The sequence below is a fragment of the Pelobates fuscus genome, chromosome 6 (genome assembly GCF_036172605.1).
Source record: "Pelobates fuscus isolate aPelFus1 chromosome 6, aPelFus1.pri, whole genome shotgun sequence".
Classification (NCBI taxonomy): domain Eukaryota; kingdom Metazoa; phylum Chordata; class Amphibia; order Anura; family Pelobatidae; genus Pelobates; species Pelobates fuscus.
In genome coordinates this window covers 138,372,773-138,388,330 of record NC_086322.1, presented here as the reverse complement: position 1 = coordinate 138,388,330, position 15,558 = coordinate 138,372,773, and the positions used below count along the sequence as shown (strand labels likewise).

At 36.4% G+C, this 15,558-nt stretch overlaps 1 protein-coding gene across 2 annotated transcripts in view; it reads left to right on the top strand.

Annotated features, from left to right (window-relative positions):
* Positions 1–6,589, top strand: part of ELOVL6 (ELOVL fatty acid elongase 6) — a 144,804-nt gene extending 138,215 nt beyond the window's left edge. For both annotated transcript variants that reach the window (XM_063458355.1, XM_063458354.1), the window contains 2 exons: positions 557–708; positions 4,222–6,589. In XM_063458355.1, the coding sequence (XP_063314425.1) occupies positions 557–708; positions 4,222–4,646 (577 nt within the window). In that variant the 3' untranslated portion in view covers positions 4,647–6,589. The remainder of the gene's footprint in view (positions 1–556; positions 709–4,221) is intronic.
* Positions 6,590–15,558: the final 8,969 nt, after the last annotated feature.

The following is a 15,558-nucleotide window of genomic DNA, read 5'->3' as shown; positions in this document are numbered from 1 at the left end:
GTACAGCTCAGTGTAGTTGTTATGGTGCATAGAGGCTTTTGTGTTGTGCCATGTTTTTTGTCAAACCATTTTGTAACTCTTTCTCACTCCTCATATCATCCCTCCATCAACACTGATAATGAGGAATTTACACCTCCAATTCACAGTATAACTCACATAGGACATTCATTGGCTGAGAGCAGAAGCCATTCCTTTTCTAGCATTCTCAACCAATCACTACCATTCAAGTTGGGTGGACTTGATATTGGTAACATGGATGTGTAAATTGCACATTATTAGTGTGGTCAGAAAGTGCTGATTATGAGTGCAAAGGAGAGCAACATGTATTAGTCAAACCACTCTAAACCAGTTTGTTTAAAAAAAAAAAAAAATCTGGATTTTTTCCCTTTTGTACCATAACCACTGCACACACTCAGAAATCAGAATAAGGGATTTATAGATATGGCTATAAAGTCACGTTTGTAGAGTCCTGTTTGCAAAAGATGTACAATTTAATAGTTTGTTGAAAATTCTGTCTAATTTGATGAATACATTATCCCTTCTTTCTTTTCTTTAGTATGTTTGGTGCTGTTCGGACAGGTGCTTACATGTTGTATATTTTGATGACCAAAGGACTGAAGCAGTCTGTTTGTGACCAGAGTTTCTATTATGGACCAGTCAGCAAATTCTGGGCATATGCCTTTGTACTTAGCAAAGCACCAGAGCTAGGTAAGTGAATTTCTTCCTGCTATGTACTCCTCCGGTCCTTAGTATTAGGGTGGTGTTACATTTGAAGTTAAGGTTTGAAATGCTGAATGACATATTTATCAGATGTGGGGGAGAGTAGATGTTTTTCTTGTTAACAGTGGTAGCATTTATTACTATTTCTATATTATACATGACACTTTTAGAAATTATATTTTTTAGACAGAATGATACATTCAATGTAGGTATTATGAATTTATTTTTAATTCAATAAAGATTATTTTAAACATCATCCTTTTCTGGTTTACTTCCTCTTTTAGTACAATATATTGAGTGTTGTGCCCTAAATGTGGATGAAGTTTTAGTGGTTTCAGCACTAATGCAAGTATTGACTGTGATTGGCTCCCACAGCACGTTTAGATTACATTACTTGAAAAAGTCTATGGGACAAAGCTGAAACGTTGTCCTTTGGCTTGTTTCCAGTAAAGCTGTCTTAACTACACCCTGTGTGTCTGGATTTCTTTTTGACTTCACGGCAGTTTTATGTCTGGAGCAGCATCAAATGATGTTGTCCTGCATCATATGTAAGCCTTAATGTGTCGGTCCTGGAGTTTAATTCAATTAGAACTGTTAAAACTAATATTAATATACTTTGAATACAGACTCTAACCAGGGCACCCCTACTTGTCCATGATTTAGTGATTACCCAGTTGTTGTAAGGTTTTTAGAAGTCCTTATACACAACTGGGTAATCCCTAAATCCTGGACTGGTAGGGATGCGTTGAGGACTAGTTTGGGAATAATAGCTCTAATACCTACATAATTTATGATGGTTTTCATTTATTTAACAGTAATTATTATTATTATTATAACTGGTATTTATAAAGCGCCAACAGATTCCACAGCGCTGTACAATTAGTGGAGAACAAACAATATACACAGACAAATACAAAAGGTAGAGAGGGCCCTGCCTGTAAGCTGAGATCTGGCCATTTAATCTCTTCTATACAAAATGCATAGCTAGATAGCCCATGAGCTTACAATTAAAAAGGATACCGTGGGGATTTGAGACAAGAGGTAGCTGGGGAAATTTGGAAGTGATGGCTAAATAAGTAAACAGAGAGTTGCAGCTATTGGTAGAGTATAGAGTGAATGAAGAGGTAAATGAGAGAGAATTTTAAATAGCTGGAGGAGCATGCTATAAATTGAGGGGGGAACCTGGGTGCGCGGGAGGGTGGGTTGAGCCGAGTAGAATTGTAGAGGTTTGCAGTAAAGATGTAATGGGAAATGGGCCTAGGGAGGGAGCAGAGATAAACAGTTATATCAAGGTATTTACAGCTAGGAGTGGCAAGCATGGGGGGGTTGAGGGGGGGGGAGAGGGGGGAGTAGGAGGGGACAAGAAACAGTTGTGATGTACAATTTAGAATTCTTATATAGCGCTTTTATCCAGAGCATTATACAAACAAAATATTGGTAATTACTATATGGAGTATAGAGAGCAAATACACACAAATTTATAGAAAAGGAACAGAAGACAGTGCCCTTGCATTTACAGTCTCTTAAATATAGTACTTTTATACAAAGTGCTTAACGAGATGGCACGTGAGCTTACAATCTAAACATAATAACGGGGATTTGAGACATGAGGTCATTCAACGATAATCCTTACAGATATATACTTTATATGTTTACATGTAAATACATATGTATACATTGTTATTGATGTAAAATAGCAAATATTCCAAATTATTAATTAAGTAATCTTGTACTATAATCTTTTAGAGTTGGATAGATTGTAGAATTTGATCCTTGACCTGACCAATGCAAGTGAAAAATTTAGTATTTTAGTATTTTAGTATTAATAATATTAATAATTCAGTATTATTGTGTGATGTAAAAAGACTTAGCAGAGCCTGGATAATCAATAAAGGATTATCCTGTTCAATTGATATCTGTAGTTTTTCTTTTTGTTAATGAGCAATGCATTCTGTTTAGTATCAATAATATTTTCTAAATATAGTTACTGGATTTCAAAGTATTCTACTTAAACCACCATCATTTATTGTATTTATTTACTTTTTTATACTATGTTGAGGTTGCTAGTATCTAGCCGTGATAACTAGAGCATTGTGGCTTTAATTTAGTTTAAATATATATTTTATCAAATCAGTTTTAAATTAACAATTGTTGTGATAGCTTATAGATTGCAAATGCTCTGATCAAGAACGTTTGGAGGTTATATTATTTCTGCTGACAAGTCATAGTCTGTTCTTTATAAGCTGCAAATAACTTAATCTGTGCTAAGCCTTGTAATGATTTGTACCAACCATGGGTCAGTTTTATACAAAGCTAATTTTTCATCACATCAGCTCTTAGCACTGTATTTTCCTATCGGCACCCATAATTTTACACTTAAGTATGATAAAATTCTTGATTCTTAGAGACAATATTGTATAAATAAATTATGATGGTCTTATCATTGATTCATACATTTCAATTAATGTTTAACCATTTCTAAAAAAAATCCCTCTAAGAAAATGTTAGTAAATCAAAGCATTTCTGATGTGTACATAAAAATGACAGATTGCAGTGTTATGTTGTCGTATCGTTTGCACTCATTGTAATATTTTAATTAATAATGTCAGTTACATGCAAAGCACCACAACCTCTTTCATTATGTGAGCACACAACGTACAATTACTTGTATGGCCATAACGTCCATTACTTGCATTTGCATATTTTAATAAGCAGTGGCCTTAATACTACATCATTGTAGTGCATAAACAAAACAGATAAGAGATTGGAGCTTTTTGTGTATAAGTTGTTTACGATGTCACTATCTAAAACTTTCATCTTAAAACTCAAAATGTGACTTTAAAGGAACACTATAGTCACCTAAATTACTTTAGCTAAATAAAGCAGTTTTAGTGTATAGATCATTCCCCTGCAATTTCACTGCTCAATTCACTGTCATTTAGGAGTTAAATCACTTTGTTTCTGTTTATGCAGCCCTAGCCACACCTCCCCTGGCTATGATTGACAGAGCCTGCATGAAAAAAAAACTGGTTTCACTTTCAAACAGATGTAATTTACCTTAAATAATTGTATCTCAATCTCGAAATTGAACTTTAATCACATACAGGAGGCTCTTGCAGGGTCTAGCAAGCTATTAACATAGCAGGGGATAAGAAAATCTTAATTAAACAGAACTTGCAATAAAGAAAGCTAAATAGGGCTCTCTATACAGGAAGTGTTTTATGGAAGGCTGTGCAAGTCACATGCAGGGAGGTGTGACTACGGTTCATAAACAAAGGGATTTAACTCCTAAATGGCAGAGGATTGAGCAGTGAGGCTGCAGGGGCATGTTCTATACACCAAAACTGTTTCATTAAGCTAAGGTTGTTCAGGTGACTATAGTGTCCCTTTAATAAATGTATACATATTGTCACGTATTTTAACATAAAAAAACAACATGATCTTAATATAATGAAATAGTAATGGTTAATCATTTCTAACATGTGTTGTTTTATTTTCCAGGAGACACTATTTTTATTATTCTTAGGAAGCAGAAGCTCATCTTTCTTCACTGGTATCACCATATAACAGTGTTGCTATACTCGTGGTACTCCTACAAGGATATGGTTGCTGGAGGTGGTTGGTTCATGACAATGAACTATGGAGTCCATGCTGTTATGTATTCTTACTATGCCTTGCGAGCAGCTGGATTTAGGGTTTCACGTAAATTTGCCATGCTGATCACATTGTCCCAGATCACTCAAATGCTTATTGGTTGCGTGGTGAATTACTTTGTCTTCTCCTGGATGCAACAGGGACAATGTCCGTCTCACGTACAAAACATTGTGTGGTCCTCCATCATGTACCTCAGCTATTTTGTACTCTTTTGCCATTTCTTCTTTGAAGCCTATATCACCAAAACCAGGAAAGCTGCCAAGGCTGATTAATGGTGGAATCCAATGCCAAGTCATAGCTCAGGGTCATCAAATGGTTAAAATGAAAAAAAATAAACAAGGTAAACACAATTATGAGCAAACAAATTATTTTAAAAATGCACAAAGAAAACCAGATCTCAAGAACTTAGATGGTTGAGAAAGAAAATCCCAGTAAGGTTGAAATAACATGATAACTGTCTTAATGAGTGAAGATATGATGTGTTCGGCATTATATCAATATAATAACAATGGATGAACGCTGATCTCTATTAGTCAGCTCCATTAACAAGTCATCTGGAAACCGAGTATTTGCTTAATGGCCCCAAATTACCAGTCTACAATTTTATTGGAAACAATTATTTTCTTTCTTTCTTTTTATTTTTCAATTCCATGGATCAATATATCCAATCTTAAATATGTGATATCAAGTAAGGTACAGTGAAGATAAATTAGTATTTCTCCCCTATTACGGTTGCGAGTTCTGGTTATAGTGTTATGAATCTGACAAGTTAATTATAAATTATCCGTTTAATTAAAGACTCATTGACGATGTGTTACCCTGTTTGGTTCCCTATAATATGCAAATTAAACCTCTTGGCCAAGATGATTGCTATAGTATTAACATAAGACTTAGGTCGTTCTCCATATCTGCAAGATCTTCTGTCGAGTGCAGGTGAACAAAAGACTTGCACAGCTGATCTGAATCAACAGCTGAGTTGAAAACACACATAACAAAGCCTCGTCCCTCGCTACAGAACTACCTGTGGGCTCTAATCATGGACTGTATGGAAGGTCAAACAGAAAAAATAGTTTGAAAAGGGCTTAGTTTGGACATCAAAATGTTTTGCTTCGAATGATGTGGAACAAGAAAGCCTGGGAAAAAAGCCCAATATAGATATTATTATATAATTATATAAATCCTAAAATGTAACGTTTTCTACTTTTGTGAACTGTTTCCTTATCAGATTACTACTGCAGGGCTTTGTGCGTGAGTTGTTAACGCTAACACTGTGCTTTTTTTTTTGTATTTGCTTCTGAAGCAGTACAGAGATGGTTAAAGTGCCCTCTAGTGGTACAAGTAGAGAATACAACTCACTATAATTTTGCTATATATATTTTTTTTTAACTGAAATGGATTAATATTTCCTGCTATTCTCTTTTAAGCCACAGTCCATGAGGCTTGTCTTATTTCCAGTCTCCTGAACTTTTATATGTCCGTGAACTTTCAAAGCAGGTGAAAGATACAAGCAAAATATAACCCTAACTGGGTTTGAAAGCACTCAACTCATCGCAAGCCATATTCTTATGAAGGTCGTAATGTGTTTTGTCTATAATACCGAAGTCAAGAAAAGCCAAATACAATATGTACAATTTCCTAGTATTTTAACAAAGCACTTAATGTATCTTGATGTTAAATGTTTTAATGTAGTCTTCTTAATTGTATTAGTTAGATAGTTTAATATATTAGCAGATTATAAGAGGAACATTAGACAAGAAGGGTAGAGGCTGCTATTTTGTGTAACTATACAGTATACGTACTGTAATGGCAAACATATAGGACACATATAGTTGTCATTGTAGAGCCCTGTGATGAATAGAAGCACATTTCCTGGCTAGTTTAAAAAAAAAAAAAAATGTCTTTAATTTTTTTTTGAAAAAAAAAAAAAAAAGAAAAGAAATAAAATACAATGGGTTTCATTTTTTTTTTTTTTAGCTTTAATGGTGCTGCCATTCATGCTGCTTTTATTTAATTTTTTTGTTTCTTCAATATTTTTTTAATTAGTTTCCAGGTAGAAACGCGGAGGCTGCTTAGTGTCTCAGTATTGAGAAATAAAATACAAAAAAAAGATAATGCTATGATGTTTGTTTGAATGTTCATTCAGAATGACATGAAAGATGAAAACTTGCAGAACGAAATTGTTATGACCAATAAAGTTTACATTTATGTTAAGGTATTGAAAGTGTTTTGGTCATGATTTTTTGTTTGGAGGGGTGGCGGGCTTTGTTTGTTTTTGTTCTTAGAGGAAAATCAGATTAATTTGTTGATTTATCCCTCAAATAGAATTGGCCCTTATGTAAACTGTGTAGGGTAAGTCAATAAAATTACCCATATTAATAGTAATAATTAATAGTTAATTATTATCATGTATATAGCGGCATACAGAATATAACAGAGCCAAGAGGTGAAGATGGCCTTGCATGAAGTTTACAATCTTTGAGGAAGGGGTCAAGACCTACATGAGGAAATACACAACAGAGGGGAGGAGGGACTGATAAATAAAATGCCTGTGTCAAAATGAGCTATTAAAAGGGGTGTGTTGAAGAACCAAACAGTGTAAGGAGACCGAGTGGGCTGGGCTATGGAAGCGAAGGAACTGAGAAGAGCAATTGTAATGAAAGATAGAAGCAGGGTGAGAACTAGAAAATGGCAGGAGAAGGTAACTCACAGAATGAGGGAAACAAGAACGGTTATATTTGTGGAATAAAGAGAAGATGTAGCAAGGAGTGGAATTATTGAGGGCTTTGTACCTTAGTTTATTAAGTCTGAATTGGATCTTGAAGGGTACAGGAATCCAATTTAATGATTGGCTAATGGGCGAGTTGTAGAAGTAGAGGTCAGGAAAGAGCCTGGCCGCTGCCTTCATTACAGAATGAAGAGGGGCAAGGTGGGTTTTTGGAAGGTCGACGAATAGTAAGTTGCAGTAATCAAGTTGGGAAATGTTGAGTGCGTGAACAATTACCTTATTTGTATCTTGAGTTAGAAAAGTGTGACAATATTTTTAAAGTGGCACTGTCAACTTCTAGTAATTTGCAAAGATCCTCGATGGTGACATCTACACTGGGGGTCCAATGACCAGGGGCGGCAGGTAAAGGTGAGTTTAAATTACCTGAACCTGTCCCTTGCTAGTGCCGTCATCTTCTTCTGGCCGGTCCTCTTCAGGAACCGACATCACTGCTGTACTCTTGCGGATGCACAAGAGTAAAGCAGTGAGGTGTATGGAGGATCCCATGAGACAGCAGGATCCTCCTAGTGACGGCTGCAGGATTGACACTTCTAAACGGCGGTGGAAGTGTCAGGCGTAGGAAAAATACTGAGACAAAGTACCTTGTCTCAGAATTTCAAATAAATTCTAACAGATTTTATCGTTATGAAATACTCATTTTGCAGGAGGGGTTAGAGTGCCACTTTAAAGATACAAGATTTGGAGGCAGACTGAGTGTGAGGAGAAAATATAAGAATGTCAACAAATAGATGATAGATATGAAGAAAGTCAGGTCCAGGAACTCAGGATATTGTAAAAAGCAGAATTACTGGAACAAAGGAGCAATGTTTTGGCCTGCATAGAGGCCTTTGTCAAGCACTTAATAAAGGCCTCGGTGCAGGCCAAAACGTTGCCCCTTTGTTCCAATAAACCTGCTTTTTGCAATATCTTGAGTGCCTGGACCTCACTTTCTTCATATTTGCTAAATTGGGTTTTGGCAACCCTGGGACTGAAGCACCTGGATTGTATGCAAGCGTGCGGGATCTTTTTGTGTATACTACTAGCATATAGATGGTATTGAAATTCAAAAGGGTTAATAAGGTTACCGAGAGAGGCTGCATAGTCATAGTGTTATCATCATATGGAAAATGTTGTACAATCATATATAAAGATTATATATTTATATTTCTCCAATGTCAAAAAATAAAGTTTCCTTTTATTATATTATGTATTTCTTTACCTGACAACTGGACAAAAATGCAGAGAATTCATGGTGGCTGTAGCTAATTGTGATTGTAAAAACCTCTGTTCTGGGAGGCCAGACCCATCTATGATTAATAAATTATTAATTATTATTATTATATATTTTTATGATAAACCTTTAAAAGAGAACCTGTTTAGTGTATACACTCTGATCATATATGTGGGTTGGTGGAAGAAAGAAAAATATTGAGCTCTTTGTGCTGTCTCTGCCAGTTTAAATACCACTATATTTAAAGTAACACTATAGGTCTAAATAGCTGTTTAGCCCCCAGCGCTATGTTTTATTCACCTTTTTCCAGAGCCAACAAGACTCGGGTTGCGGCAGGCTCCGCCCACGCTCCACCCCCACCCCCTCAATGCAACTCTATGGGGAAAGTACAGCGCCTCAATACAGAGCGTGGAGACAGTGAACGTTAGTGCTACATGTTGTGCAGCACTGACCCATGAAGAACCTCTAGTGGCCATCTAAGTGACTGCTACTGGATATGTTACTCGGGAGTAATGTAAACACTGCATTTTCTATGAAAAGGCAGTGCTTACATGAAAATTAAGCTGTAGTTGTTCTGGTGACTATAGTGTCCTTTTAAACGAGAAGGCTAGCTGCTATGTCAGCTGTGCTAGACTACCAATATGCCCAAAGTATAATATAGAAAAGGGTGGCCATGGCTCTACGTTAAAATATATCAAGAGAGCTTAGTATGAAATTGAACACATAAACATTGTTGATGATCTACTATTCAAATACATCTGCTGAAAGATGCCACTCTAACCCTTTGTAAACAAATCTTGTAACTAAGTTTACAATGCCCTATTGGGCATTATTAACTAGGTCCCCCCCTTACAATGCTGCAAATAAAGCAAAAACTTACCTGGAACCCAATGCCAGGTGAAGCATCCCACACTTGTTTCCACACCCCCGTTGATGTCATAGAGAAACATTTGTTTGGACCATTCTGTCAGCTCAGAACGCATGAACATGCTATTTGTCAGGGAGGGAATTAAAATAAATAAATTATTAGCAATGCAGGGAACGCATAGCGTGAGTGAGTGAGTGAGTGAGTGGGTGAGTGAGGGAAAATCAAGGCTTCACCTTGCAGGCAGGGCAGCAAGGGAGAAGCTCATTGTGCCTGTTGCTAGTGCTCTATGCGTGCTGATGACAAACTTAATTTTTGCATATAATTCAGATTTGGCAGCCCGAACTTGCCTAGGTAACATGTGCAAGGGGGGGTGCACAGGGATAGATTATGCCCCCCAGCACAGAACTGCAGCACTCCCAGCACAGATTACTCTCTGTGTGTACAGCATTTCAAGCAGAAACCTAGAAGCCTAGACCTTGCACTAGATTACTTACATGTATTTACTTGCGGAGGTAAATACGGGTCCAGGGATAGCAAAAAGAAACAAAATCATTCACAGTCCTTTTATGGTAAATGAAGATATTAAAGTCCATAATTATTTCCACCTAGACTTGTATCAAGACATTGTACATTTACAGAATAAAAACTTAAATAAAGGCTTCAGTAGGGATGGTGCTATGTACGATCCCAGATGTTCCCGGAGTGTACCAGGTAAGCAGATTAGTGTATACATTCATGCAGCAGCCAGTTTTTCCTAATTATTTTATTAATTGTCCATTGTGATGGTGTGACTTGATTCTCTGTCTGTGAATGACCTTCACCCATTGATATCAGCGAGTGTCCTTGCATCTTGGATGAAATAAACAGTAATTTCTCCAGCTGACCCTAAGTTAGTATACCATATGCTTTCTATCACGCCTGCCAAGTTGTCTGTACTATCCCAATCAGTGTGTTCTTTGCATTCCTTCACCCTAAGCAATCATTTTCATGCTAATCTGTCTTTCTCGTTACCACTTCCTGCCAAAAACATACTTCTTTGTCTTCACTTCCAGCTGAATTTCTTCTTGCATATCTCCCAAGTTTATGATAAGTTTGTGTAAATCATCACACTACAAGTGAATATAGTTCATTTAATGAATTGCGTGGGGCCATCCCGGCAGCACAGTTTTATATCAGGAGGGCTCACAATTTCTATCCTCCACTAGCCTTTGGGAAGTGAAAATTTGGCCCTGGCAAGTAGAATTTTACCCTGGGTTAGTGTGTCAGTGATGCTCTTGGCTTGCAGAGATGAGTACCTATTCGGTCTCGAGTAGAGCAGGAATTAAAATATTAAGCCCTGCATATTAGGTACTATTAACTATAAGAGGATGGTTAAACATTGATATATTTTGACTTGATTGTAAGAGAAGGCTCTCAATCTACACAGAATTCATGAACATAATACTGTTCATTCCAAAAATAGGTCAAGCTTTAAAGGGACACTCAAACCACCAGGACCATTACCGCATAATGTGGTGGTTCTGTTGCAAAGAGCCTGAACCTGCAGTTTTAGAAATGTAAATAATGTATTTTCTGAAAAAATGTAGAGTGTTTATATTGATTTCTAGGGTCACTCAGACAACCACTAGAGGTGCTGCCTGGCCAAGATTTGGTGTCTTCATGCTCAGCGTGTTTATCTCACTCGCTGAGACTGATTTGTTCTATTGAATCTATTTCTGCTTCACTTTGTGCATTGGGAGCCCAGCCAGACTTTAGATATGGGAAACAACAATCAAAATAGTATATCAGCACATACTCTAAAGGTGCCCAGAAGTCCATTGTTGCCCATTCACCAGTCCAATGACAAGATCCAAGAAATACTCCAGCATGTCTTCAATACCTCAGTGTCTCTTTATTAACAGCAAGCTTGACAAGACGAGTAACTGTCAAACTGTTGCTCTATAGTGCATACTTTAATAAAGAGACACTGATGTATTGATGACATGCTGGACTATTTTTAGGTTTTAGATATAAAAATTTTTAAATGATTTGTCTTTTTTCTTTTACTATATTTTTTTATTTTTTTTAAATTTGTTTTTGCTGACATATTGTCCATTCCTAATCTTACTTACTCATTTTGCTTTATTGCCCTCTTCAAGCATTAGATGGTCTGCCCACTGTATAGTCATTATTAGTTTGTGATATAGTGATGACATTCAATATATATTGATTAACAAATGCTCTACTTCCATCCAATCCATTATCAGATCATCTCCACTGCTTCCATTTAGTTTTGTACACAATGCAAAGTATTAATATTAACATGATTAAGACTATTTACATAATTCCAACATGCCAAAGTCAACACTCCATAGCACTTTAATTTTACATTGAGACACGCACTGCAAATAAAGGAACAGGTGTTAACAGGAACAGAATGCGAAGATGGTCCTGTCCAAGCAAGGTGGTGTGGTATTCCTGTAGATCGAAAAAAATGTTTAAAAAACAAAGGGGGATGCAATACAAAAACAATCTAGTAAAACTAATGAAATAAAAAAACTGTAGATCATACAACACGAGCAGTGGTGCATTTCCTCAGAACTGTATCAGTTCAAGCCAATATGCACTTCCCAACATCCTATTTCTAAATCGTATCTCAAAAGTAACTTGTGGTTGGCTCCAAATTGTTTGCATGTTGAAAAATAAGTATAATCTTGCTAACAGTCCTTCTCCACTCACTTTGGTTTTCCGGAATAGGCAGCTCACCCCGGGCATGAGATTGCATGATTTTAAAACCTTAAGAGAAGGCTGGTATTCTGAGTTATCACCATCTATGGCCAGGTGGTAGGTTGGTAGCTTTTGAAGATTTAAACTTGAAGACACATTTGACTGTTGGAGACTATTTTCGTCATATTCACATTTGACACTTTGCTCACACCCCGGCTATTAGGAGCGCGGCACTAACTACACTTTCACTTTTTTAACAACTATATACTTCAGGGAGATGTAAGAAAGGCCTAATTTCAACTTTAGATTTACATTTATGTCAAGAACAATCAGTGTGGGATGCCCATAGATATCTGTATCAATGGGAATCAGATTTAGGAGAAGTCTCAGAAATAGGTGTTTGGACAGATATCTGGTAAACAGCATCTAAAATATCAGTATGTGTTCTTTCACAGGAGCAAATGTTTAAAATTTTGTTTAGATGGCATGTAACCCCTGTTTTTATGTTTAGAATCGGCAGGAATCCATCAGATCTTTGCTGGCAATTATGTGGCTTTACAGGCATTTACCTACATATGTGGTGGGAGTGTCCTAAAATTACGAAGTTTTGGATGAAAGTAGTAAATGATCTTATAGAGGCCGTTCTTCAAAGGCCGATTGAATTCTCTCCATGGATATCTTTACTCTCTAGACCTATAGAGGCGATGCCCACGCATTCACAGAAATCATTGTATCTCATTACATTATCAGCTCGTAGAGTTATTGCGGCTGGATGGCTGAAAAACGATGCTCCCTTTTTAAGACAAGTCATTTCAAAAATTGAGGATAACTTACTTATAAGCAAACTGACTTCGAAAGTCAGACATTCAGTCTCATACTTTATAAAAGTTTGGGATCTCGGCGAAATTCAGATTCCGCAAGAACAGGCAGGAAAACCACATTGTACTTCTATAGCTGGCGAATCACAAACCTCAGTGTTACCTTTTATTGTTTGCTTATTCATTTTTATTTTGTTTTTTTCTCTCTCTTGAGATTAGTTACTTTTAGGTTTATATATGCTAAAATCTTGTGGGCAACGTGAAATGCGTATTTAAGCTGTAAAATGCCATAAAGTAATTTACATGTATTGCCAATAGTCTAGGCTTACACTTTAAAAACTTCACAACGTATGTCTTGGTTTATGTTTATAAAGTATGCTGTCTTCTTATTTTAGTCACATAAATAAAGAATGTTTAAGAAATTCCACACAATAACTGGAAATAGCTGGAAGAGAGTAAGATAATTATTTAATTTTGAGCCATTTTCAGTAGAAAGTTATGAGAGAGCAGTACATATCCCATAACCCACTGCTGTGCAATATAAAGTAAATATAGCTGTATTTTATGTTATGGCTAAGATGCAAGTTGTTTTGGCAAAAAACATTGCATCAGGTATCATGCACCAGACATCGGTATGTTTTTTTTATGCTCTGTAAGATTTATTCTATAATTTTAGCTTTGGGTTGTCCCTTTAACACTACACTATAAATGTGTAAGATTAATAATAGTCTAGTTTCTTGCATTGTTGAAATTTTGAGCATTACACGTGAGAAGTTAGAGTAATCATGCTTCCAGTGTTTTGGCATGTTTACAATTCATTCCAGTAAAACTTTTATACATCTTCACAATCTTCAGGGTTTCTACTTCACAAGTAAAATTCCATCTACCCATCTAACATTATATTCTGCAGATGTTTATCTCAGTCACTGAGACTGATTCGTTTTATCAATCACTGCTTAAGTTTGTGCACTGGGAGCACAGCCAGGCTTTAGATATGAGCAGACTGAAAATGTTATGTCTAGACTTTTTTTCCTTTTATTTATTTTTACTTTTTGTTTTTGCTGACACATTGCCCATCGACTCTTTTGCCCACGCATTTCTGCTATATGTCCTTCCTCACGATGGTCTGCCCATTGTATTAACTGAGGTGCTCCCCTTCACCAACTGCTGTGTATTATTTTGTAATGAGTTCTGTACACGAGTGTGCTTGCGACTTGGATCTGGGAGTGAAAGGGTTAAAACAAACACTACTTGTCAGCACTAGACTAAAATGATAACAATTCTGCTTAACACCACCCACACAACTTTAACCCCTTAAGGACACATGACATGTGCGACATGTCATGATTCCCTTTTATTCCAGAAGTTTGGTCCTTAAGGGGTTAAAGTTAAAAACTGACACCACCGTGATAATTTACAAGTGGGGTACACTGGTTCTTCAAGCTATTTTTTTTTTTCAATAACTCAGAAACACAACCTAGCAAAATAACTTTGTAATAAAAATACTATCAAATTGGTCTCTTTGGGTAATGTGATTCTTTCAACGGAATATTGATTATGAACAAAAAATAGTTACATTGCAAACATGAGACAGATAGATGACAAACAAATAATTTACACCCATACAAAATTAAGCCCTGCTCTCAAGCTCCCACTACTCCTGGGCGGCAGCAATGGCTATAGTACACAGCAGCCCCAGTACATACAATAAAAACCAAAGAAAAAAGTTACTTGCACACTGTCCCAAATCCCTATGCATATTTAAATAACTGGAGGTTTTTATACAGCAATGGCCATCACGTGTAATCTCACCTGCCACGTCAAGGCAAAGCTTCTTAGGTGAGTCCTACACTAACAATTCACCCTGCTGCTTTGAGATAAAAGTGAAAATCTATAATGAGACAGAGAGGGGCATTTTTGTAAAACCCCTACATACTTATTAACCCCCTAACTGGCAGCAGCACTGTAACAAAGCTGTGTTTTACAAAAGCATATACAAACATAGAAAATGAAGCCCTGAGCTCAAACTTCCACTACTACTGGGCTGCTGTAATGCCTTTAGTACAAATAACAAAAAATTGAGGAATACAAAATCACATGTACAGAAATACAACCTGGATAATATATTGTAGTGATTTTAAATAAGAATCCAATAAAGTGTATGAATATCTAAAAAAAAAAAAAAAGGAACCTAAACTGCACACTATGAAAAATCTATGGACACCAACGTACGTAGAACACTCACAAACAAGTACCAATTTTAGGCTCCTCATCCTCCTGGGTTCTTTTTCTAGGAACAAGTGATCTTCCGTGCTGAATCCCCTTATAGATATAGAATACACAAAAATAGCCACAATAGTGAAATATTATCTGAAACAAATAGAATATTTATTAGGATGCACTTACAAACATATTGATAGTAATATATGTATCTTCACTATCAGAGTTATCTCAGGAGGAAACCAGTCCCCAACTTGAAGTGAGAAACAACAAGAATGATTCGCACCGAAATAAATAAAAACAAAAAGCATATAACAATAAAAACAATAAAATAATACAATTCAATGGTGGTCTTAATGTGTATCCAACGCATTTCATCCAAGAAAGGACTTCTTCAGGGAAATATACACACGTTTATCTGGAGTCTCAGTATAAATAGGTAAATGATTGAAGTCTATTCAATACACGGGAATCTGGCATATGTTACATCCTGGAATGCACTGACGCACTTCCAATGCGTCCATAGTTCTCAACATGTGCGCCTTATGATGGTGCCCCGTTCTGTTATAATGAGCGT